This window comes from Lycium barbarum, chromosome 10 (assembly GCF_019175385.1).
Source record: "Lycium barbarum isolate Lr01 chromosome 10, ASM1917538v2, whole genome shotgun sequence".
NCBI classification, from domain to species: domain Eukaryota; kingdom Viridiplantae; phylum Streptophyta; class Magnoliopsida; order Solanales; family Solanaceae; genus Lycium; species Lycium barbarum.
In genome coordinates this window covers 8,821,898-8,832,116 of record NC_083346.1, presented here as the reverse complement: position 1 = coordinate 8,832,116, position 10,219 = coordinate 8,821,898, and the positions used below count along the sequence as shown (strand labels likewise).

General features: G+C 33.8%; 1 protein-coding gene across 1 annotated transcript; it reads right to left on the bottom strand.

Moving 5' to 3' along the window:
- Positions 1-5,861: 5,861 nt before the first annotated feature.
- On the bottom strand, positions 5,862-8,131 carry LOC132616031 (protein NUCLEAR FUSION DEFECTIVE 4-like). Its single transcript, XM_060330641.1, has one exon. The coding sequence runs from the start codon at positions 7,945-7,947 to the stop codon at positions 6,073-6,075; it is 1,875 nt and encodes a 624-aa protein (XP_060186624.1). The 5' UTR covers positions 7,948-8,131; the 3' UTR covers positions 5,862-6,072.
- Positions 8,132-10,219: the final 2,088 nt, after the last annotated feature.

Below are 10,219 nucleotides of genomic sequence, written 5' to 3'. Positions count from 1 at the left end.
TTGCAAAAAATAAAGATAGAGTTGGAACGAAGGTATCAAATTGCCGGACTAATTTCCAACAAAGTAAAGGCGACTAGAATTGCAAATCCACCAAAGCTACTTCGGATTGTTGCAAAATCACCAACTCTACCAACAATATTATAATTGCAAAATTAATAATTGAAACTATAATAAGACTTTATAATATTTATTTGAGAGAAATTTAAAGTGTCTAATTGTTGCAAAGTAACTATAATTGAGAGATTGAGATTTGAGAGAAAGCGAAGAGTGAATTGGAGTGGATTAAAATGGAAATTGAGAGGGGTTTATATAGGGGTGGGGGATGGCTTAAAGTGTTAAAAAAAAATTGGGGGGTTTGGGGGGGGGGGGGGGGGGGGGGGGGGGCAAAAATTGGGTTGGGGACCGTTGCCCAACGGTCCATTGGGCTGCCAACGGCTACTACAATTAATTTTTTTTTTTAAATTCTACCGGTTAAACCGGTACGCTTCCGGTTTCAAAAAAATTGAAACTAGACCGATATAAAATAAACGGTTAACCGGAACCGGTTCCGATTTTACTGGTCCGGTTGCCGGTTTGAACCGGTAAAACCGGACCGGTTGACGGGTTTAATTCCAATACACCTTTTCACTCCCACCATTGTAGCTCCCATCCCCATCAACCACCACTGCACATCCCCACCCCCACCTCTCATAGTACTTGTCTAAGTTATAGACAAATGATTTTGGCATAATATTTTTGCTTACGCCAAAGATGAGAAATTAAGTAAGCAACACACTTGTTTTCCTAGAATTTTTTTTTAAAACAATAATTTTCGTGAAAAATATTTTCTTCATACCGAACACATCTAAAAGAATATGAAGTACTAATTAGTAGGACCTAGCAAATGTTTTAATTGAAAATAAAATTGTGATTCCAAATTTAGATGAATTTTATCAAAATGTATGATAATAATAATACGACATAATGGCCAAAAATACACCTGTATTATTACTTTTTCGTGAGTTTCCTACATGAACTATTAGGTGTGTAAGTTTCCTACATGAACTATCACCAACTATTTAACAAAACACACGTCAACTATCAATTATTTCATTTTTTTTGCCTCAACTATTCAGATAAGTTATGGGTTAAGTTTGACTATTACTTCCTACGTCTCAAATTATTTGTCGCTTTTTTGTTTTACAAGCTCTTTAAGAAATTATAATTAAGAGAGGTATTTGACTACTTTACCCTTAGTTATGTCTAAGTTATATACTCCCTCCTCCTGAAATCATCTGTCGCTTTTTTGTTTTACAAGTCCCTTAAGAAATTATAATTCGGAGGTGTATTTGACTACTTTACCCTTATTTATGTTTAAGTTATAATCTCTTTCCATTAAACGTTTATCTATTTTTATATTCCGTCTTCATTAATGACAAAATTCTACTAAGGGTAAAATGAGGGAAAATAATTAATTGTACCTTGAACTTCTAAAACGACAAATAATTTGAGATAACTATTTTTATTAATCACAACATATAACTTTAGACAGAGGAAATAATTCTTATAAATTAATGATAAGAGTAGTATAGGACAAATTAATAAATTTTTCCTGATTTGTTAAAATAGACAAATAAAAATAATTATTTTTAGTATAAGGAACAAGCAACAAGAAATGAAAGGAGTAATCTAATAAGGTACAAGAAGATATCCACAAAAAAATACTATATATGGTGTCAATTTAATTCAATTACAAAGTTCCAAGTGGGAATGATCATTAGAAAATGAATGAGAAAAATGAAAATAGGTAAGCAAAAAGCAACAAACAAATGTAGCAATCTCATTGCTCAAAGAATGATATGAGACTACAAAAATTTGATATCCTCACTTATATATAGTAGTAAAATGTGGGGCATATTTGATCTCCATTATTATTGGATTCCTCAACACTTTTTAAATTATATGTTACAACTGTATATTTCTATACTCAAACCGCATCTCTATTGGCAAAATCAAACAAATCGTATTGCTTAAAAACATGACTACCTACTATTTTAGAGTATTCAACACCAAATATTTCAGGAGCAAAAAGAAAAAAAAAAGGCACCACATATTTAAGTCCAACAAAGCAGCTTCCTCCCTCCCAAATATTTCAACAAGTCAAAGTATACTACCTCAATCATTGTGGATTAACAAGTTCTCCTTTAAGATTTAGCTACAAAATTACTATAAAATGTATCAGAAATTAGATATGAAATTCATCGTTAATTTATCAATGAATAACTCATTAATAACAAAAAAAGTTGATAAACAATTGCTAAATGGATACGAGATTATATTGTTTAATGTCAGAACTTATTCGTCGCTAATTTTTACTTTGTTATAGCGAATTTTATGAAGACTCTCCTTTGAATTTCACAGCTTCATTTTTTATTTTTTTTTACTTAGGGTGTGTTTGGTATGGAGGGAAATGTTTTTCAAGGAAAATGTTTTCCTAGAAAATAAGTGAATTTCCACTTACTTTCTCATGTTCGTTTGGGTAATGGAAAATAAGTGAATTTCTTACTTATTTTCTCATGTTCGTTTGGTTGATAGAAAACGTTTTTCGAAAAATACTCATCCAAGCCTCACCAACTCCAACCCAACCCCATACCCCCAACCCACCCACACCCCACTCCCACCCACCCACCCACCCACCTACGCCCCCACCCCCCCTCAAAAAAAAAATTCTTTTGATTTTTTTTGTTTTTGTTTTTTGCATCCCCACCCCAACCCTCACCAAATCCAACCCAACCCCATACCCCTCACCCACACCCCACTCCCACTCACCCACCCCTACGCCCCCACCCCCCTCCATATTCTTTTTTGTTTTTTGCACCCCCACCCCCAACCACTCCCGTAACCCATGTCAAAACTTTTTTTTCAAAACAAAATGTCAAAACTTTTTTTCAAAAAAAAAAAATTTTTTTTTGGGGGGGGGGGGGGGGGGGGGAGGGAGGGTGCGGAGTGGGGTGGGGGTTGGGAGGTGCAAAAAACCAAAAAAAAAACTTTTTTTTTAAAATAATTTTTTTGCAGGGGGGGGGGGGTAGGGTGCGGGGTGCAAAAAAACAAAAATAATGTCAACTTTTTTTCCAAAAAAAATTATTTTTGGGCGGGGGGTGGGGGTGGGGGTGGGGGGTTTGGTGGTTGGGGTTGGGTTGGGTGGTGGTAGGGTGGTTGGTGGAATGAACTTGTGAACTTGTTTTCCCTACTTTTATTAGGGAAGTCATTTTCTCCAATTTTGAGGAAAATGTTTTCCAAAAGCAAATGTTTTTCAAAAATTTTGACCAAACGAATATGAGAAAATTGAAAAACATTTTTTGGAAATGTTTTCCTCCATACCAAACACACCCTTAGAGCTTCAAAATTTAATGTTCATTTTATATTTAGTTGCAATTATAAGAATTTAACTTAACTAGCCACTATTGTCCCCTTTTTTTTTCTTTCTAATTTACTTGTAATTTTTATATATTTCTTATATTAATTGCCTGAAAAAATTAAGTCAAATAGCTAGATATATAAACGAGTAACAATGTTAAATGTTAGTAAAAAATATCACCGGTAAAATAATCATAATTCTAAATTGTTTCGAAATTTGAAAATAACACAAAAATTTACAAAAATTTAATTGAAGGGGTACTCTTATCTATTCAAATATAGGTACTGAATATTTTCCAACTCTAAATTCTTGGATTTTACTCAGCCTACCTACAAATTTCTCTTTTCTTCATCATTTCCCTGGCTAACAATATCAAATTATTCCATTTAAAGCCTGAATTGTCAACCTTTCCTCTTTCTTTGAAAAAAGTGTAAAGGATACTATTGAGATAGTTTTCAACATGAAGTGAAGACTCCCCAACATATATACATAAAAAGCAACTTTAAAGTGTATTCATTAACGCAACAAAATACGTTAAAAGAAAGAAAAGGAAAGCACATACCAGAGTTAATATCACAAATATATAATTTCATGGCCATCAAATTTATGTATCACATATTCACATCTAGAAAGCTACCTCTGGTATAAAAATTCCATACCATTTGGTATATTACAAAGACACCAAAAAACTATATAGTGATTGCTGTGATAATAATAAAAGCCAATTTAAACACGCAACTCCATCACAATTCAAGTATTAAAAATAATTACGGTATTACTAACCTCAAAATCAAATGTCATACTATAAAAGTTTATAGCACCTTGATAACTTGTCTGTACATGAAAGTGAAAGCCCCCCAAAAAATATATGATGAAATTAAATATCAATATTGATATATTAGGTCAATTTGTTGAGTTGCATTCTTATTGCCACACAACTTGAGACGGGTCTCCTCACTTCCAACCCCTCTTTTATTTCAATACATATAATTTCTCTTTTATCCTTTTCAAAATAAACTATTTTATGATTTAAATAATAAAGAGTAAGATATAGGATTGCCAAGTAAAAATAGGTTGCACACATTAGATGTGCAAAATGCAAAGGATCTCTAAATGTGGAAATGAGATTAGGCCAATTATTAAAATTTATCAACTATATATGTTTCAACATATTATGCCAAACAAAATTACGGAATGCAAGATTCTTTTCTTCCCCACTCGGTATTCTGGGCTGGATTATCGAAATTCGCGATAAAGAATCTCACTTTGAAGATAAAATGCTCCTATCAAATATGATTCTATTTTCAAACTTCGAATTTGAGATCTATGATTAAGGATGGAGGAATGCATACATTCACATAACGTCTTTGCTGATGCAAGATTCCCCTTACTGTATATATCTATTTCTGCTATCCCCGCTCCCTCCGTAAAAATCAATATATCATATGTGGTGCACAAATCTCCATTATTATTGAATTCTCAACATTTTCTTCTATTAAATTTTTAATTACAGCTGTACATTCCTATATTCAAACAACATCTCCATTAGCAAATCAAACAAATTGCTTAAAAAGAACTTGATTACCTAGTACCTACACTATTTTAGAGTATTCAACATCACATATTTAAGTCGAACAAAGCAGCTTCCTCTCCCCTGGAAATTTCAAATAGTCAGAATATACCTCAATTATTATGGATTAACATTTTATGGAAACTTCCTTTAATTTGAATTCCATAGCCTCATTTTTTTATTTAGAGCTTAAAATTTAATCACTTGGTTTTTAATTCAAGATATTTTATTGTAGTTGCAATTATAAGAAGTCAGTTTTAACTAGCCACTATTGTGAGTTTTTTTTTGTTTTTTTTTTTATTTTTAATTTTCATGTCATTCTTACATATTTCTTAGATTAATTACCTGAAAAAAATTACGTCAAATAACTACATCTTAAAAAGGATAACAATGTTAAATGTTAGTAAATAATTTCATTGGTAAGATAATCATAATTCTAAATTTTTTCAAAATTTGAAAATCGCCCAAATATTCAAGGTGCTTGGATATTCCTATCATTTAATTTATGCCAACCTACATATATCCCTTTTAATTTCTTCATTTTCCCTCACGTCCGTACAGAAAGAATAATTGAAAATAGCGACTAACAACTTATAACGTTGAACAATAAAAATTCATCGCTAATCTTGTTAAACGACGGACTAATGATGAATTAAAAAAAATCTTATTAGCTACAGCCTATTTAGCGCAAATTTCATAGCTCATTTTTTTTTTTTTGTGTGAGGTATCAAAGCCTGAATTGTCAATCTTTCTTCTTTCTTCGTAGAAAAATGTAAAGAATACTATTCGAAATAACTTTCAACATGAAGACACCATTACGTACCCAAAAGACGGCTTTAAGTATTTCCATCAATGCGACAAAATATTTTAAAAGAAATAAAAGGAAAATACATGTAAGAGAAAATATCCAAACTATATTTCACGGTCATCAAATTTATCCATGACACTTGAGCTATATATGGTACCAAGTTTATACACTACACGTAGTATATTTCAAAGATGCCAAAAAGTATCTAATCTTTTCTTTTCTCTTTGACTTTTCTCCACTGTTTTCTCTCTTCAATATTTTGTCTTCTTGCTTCATTCCAATCTACTTCATTCCAATCTATCCCTTAGTACCATCTTGTGCTACTGCCATTTCCATCTCAGCAGCCTTAGCTTGTTCTCTGAATTTCTTATAAATATCACTCTTATAAAACTTCCTTGTCCTAATCACCAAAATAATAGAAACAAAAGCTCCAAAAATAGTAACTGCTGTAATAATAATAAAAGCCAATTTAAAACACTCAACTCCATCACAATTCAAGTCTTCCCCTTTCATTCTCTCCCTTCCCAATGCCTTCAATTGTTTCTCTGCTTCTTTATCATATAAATGACCAGCCACTCTCACATTAAGCAAATATGAACCAATTGGACTTGCCACTGACCCAAAATTGTACAAAGTTGAGTAGTACTTTAGTCCAAAAAGTTCAGAAATTATTGCAAAAAGTAGTGGCCATTGAGCCCCAAAGCAAAATCCAATAATTATGGATGCAACATAGAGTCCACCAGGAACATTAAATGCAATGAGAATGTGGCCTATGCAAGAAATTATTAGTGTTATGGTTAGGGCTAAGGTTCTTGGAAATTTGTATTTTTTCAAGAAATGTTCAGATAGGAAACCGGCCACAACTCTTCCTAAATAATTCCATATGCTCACTAGGGACACAAATGTGCTAATACTCTTTTTTGGGTAGCCAAGTGATGTTCCAATTTGTCCCAAGTTGTCAATAGCTGTTAAAGTCCCTCCAATTCCACAAATTGTAGCAAGAAAAAGGATTAACATGTCAAGACTGAAGAGGGCTTGAAGTATAGTGAAGTCTTCGCCTCGGTCCGGTGGCCGAAAAACTGTCTTCCAGCAAGAAACTTCAGGATCTTTCGAGTCAACAACAGTACTGGTGACAGCTGACGATAATGGTAGCTGAGTAGCCTGATCACCTTTTGACTTCTCGGTTTCTACTTGCACCTCGGGAACACTATCCAAGGCTTGTTTCTCGAAAACAGCAGTGGTGGCAGCTGATAATGGTGGTAGCTGAGGAGCCTCATATTTTGGTTTCTCAGTGACTACTTTCACTTCGGAAATACTATCCAAGGCTTGTTTCTTAACTTTCCATGAATCAATTTCTTCCTTTATTACTAAACCAAGTGGTAAGAAAAGCAAGAAAAGAACAAGCACTGCACTCAAAACATACTCGACCCTTGTAAAATCCAATTTCTTTTGAAGTATGATAATCACCATGAGATATCCAGCCAGGCCAAGTGACAAATACAAAAATCTATAGAACACTTTGAGCTCATGTGCAATTCTAACCACTTTCATGATCCTAATTGTACGTAAGAAAACAAAGGAAATAACAGCAGGAAGCCAACCAATAAGCAAGATTAAAGACTTAGAATCATTACCATAAATTGCATGATAAATTTGAGTCAAAATTGCACCACTTAGACCAACAAAACCCTTGAGAAGTCCAAGAATAGCACCACGAGACTCTGGAAAATTCTTGACACATGTCACAAGTGCTCCAGTATTAGCAAAAGATTGTGAATTTCCACCAATACACATGTACAAACACATTAGCCAAACTTTAGGTGTGGACGTTTTTTTGGTCACGGCCATCCATATCATGAAATAGCCAAAGAAATTAAGAACGGCCCCAATTGAAAGGACTACCCATGGTGGTGAAATTTCATTAATTAGACCTGATAAGACACCAACATTGGATCCTAAGTCTTTGAAGAAACTTAGTATATTGAGGGTGGTTTGGTCATAGCCAAGAGATGATTTTATGTCACCGGAATATAGGCTAAACATGTAGGTGGCACCGGCCGCCGACAGAATCAAGATGGTGCCAAACACCATAAACCATCGGCTCATGAGGACCCGTACAGGTAGGTTCGTCATGTTGGCCAGACCAGTGTCGCCAATTCTGGCTGACACCATGTTTGGTGGTTTTCTAAAAATCTCGCGGAACAGAATGTGATATAATGAGGTGAGTGTGTTGATCGAATTGATCGAGTTTGGCAAGTTGTTAGAGTGATATACTATAAGGTCTTAAAATCGGCCACATATATATAGATGAAATGTGCATGTTTATATAGCTGATCTCGTTCTAACACCCCTCCCCCACTAGGCATGCACCCCACTAGCTTAAAAGAAGGGTGGCACGTAGGGGGTTAGCCTAAAAGTAGACTATTACAGTTGACTTGAGCAAGTTTCTTGGAAAGAAGGGTGGACAAAGAAAGATAGTTTGGAAAAAATCTGTCAAATGGAAGACTAAAATAGTAGTATCATTTTATTGGTCAGTCTTGAAAATCGATGATTGAAGAAATACATTTTATATGGGATATTTGATTTTGTAATCCACTATAAACATTATTTTAGTTATATAAGATCTTTTTCATATATAAAAGATTAATAACAAATAATATATATGAGATTTTTATAGAGTTACTTTCTGGTATTGAAATAATAAGTTGATACTAAATCATTTCAATTTTATTTTTATTTGGATGAGACAGACAGGGGACATTTAAAATATGATGGGGTAAATTATACTCATCAACCAATGAATACTATGCCCTCCAAGCTCAACTTCTAGTTCTAGTTTCATTATTATAAAATTTGATTTTAACAGGTAAGATTAAATAAGTTGTTTTCTGATTAATTTGTTGTTTTAATTATTTGCCTTTCACTTCCCTTATTTATTTTCTGAAAGGAAAGTATCGAAAAATGAAGAGCAATAAGATCTAAATCTATAATTTACCCTCATAAAGTAAATGTCAAATAAGTAATCTTTTACTAGAGGGAGACGAAAAGTTGAACCTGAGCTGCTATACCAAATTCTCCGCCGCCCATCGAAGCTATATACACACTTTCGAACTGAAATCGAGATCTTGAAACCATACCCGAATGCACACAATGAAGCTTGAATAGAACATATTAGAAGAGACTTACGAAGGGGATTTAACTATGGTATCTATCGACATATAAATCTTGTACTCAAGTCGGCACAACACTTTTGCTTTTTATGAGGGGTATTTTATGAATTTTTAAAGCAAATTTACAACGTGGAATATATTTTCTTCAAAAGATTGATTTCCTTTCAATTTAATTTTAACTGTTATATACAAATTTTATGGTATAATATTCTCCACTAATATTGATCAATCATGTGGCTATAATTAACGACAAAAATCTGTAAGGGTCAACCAACTAGCTATGAGTACATCATTGAAAAAATGTCGAAAACTTACCTCTAATAGATGTGAAGACAACGACTAATTAGTAACCCATTTCTAGGGCATGTTTTTCACAAATGCACAGAAAGATGATAACAGAGACTAAGATTAAATGACTTTAATTTTTCTTTTTGGGTCGACATAGATCATAAGTTCGTTTGGCTAGTTGATTAAAAATAACTAATAATATCTAATTTTGAATTGATCGAATAAAAAAATAATTATATATAAGAAAGTAATTGTTAAGAAATGAATCTTTGGTCTAACTCAACTCCAAAAGTTAGCTCATACGATGACGTTTGTCCAAGTCCATGCTCATAGGATGACGTTTGTCCAAGTCCATATAAGAGTCCAATCATTTTTTTTGCGCGGATTACCCTTCATTTGGGGTGGTCTTTAATTTTTGCCCTTCAAATTGGTGGTCTTGCCCTTCGCCTAATACCCCGAGGTTGTAGGTTGGAACACCAGCTCAGTAAAAAATAAAATAAAATCGCAAGACAGATGTTTGGATTCGCAAGACAGAATTTTAATTCTACCCATGCAAATTCTGCCTTAAGGCCAAAGTTAAAGACCACCAATTTAAGGGCCAAAAATTAAAGACCACCCCCAGTGAAGGGCAATCCTGCAAATTGCCCACAATTACTCATTCCATACCCGATGTGGGACTCTTAACACTCCCCCGCACGCCCAACCCTCGTTAACTGGAGCGTGGACAAATAATATAGGGGCCAACATCGTGAACAAAGAATTGGATGGGCCTGACTTGGATACCATGATAAAAAAATAAATCTTGAGCCTAATTCAACTCCAAAAGTTAGCTCGTGATGGAAGGATTGCTCAAGACCACATAAGGAGTCCAAATTACCCATCTTGAGCCGATGTGAGACTCAACAGTCCTCCCCTTATGAGCTAGATTTGAGTTTAAGTTAGGCCTAAGGTCCATTTCATTTATCATGGTATTAGAGTCATGCTCA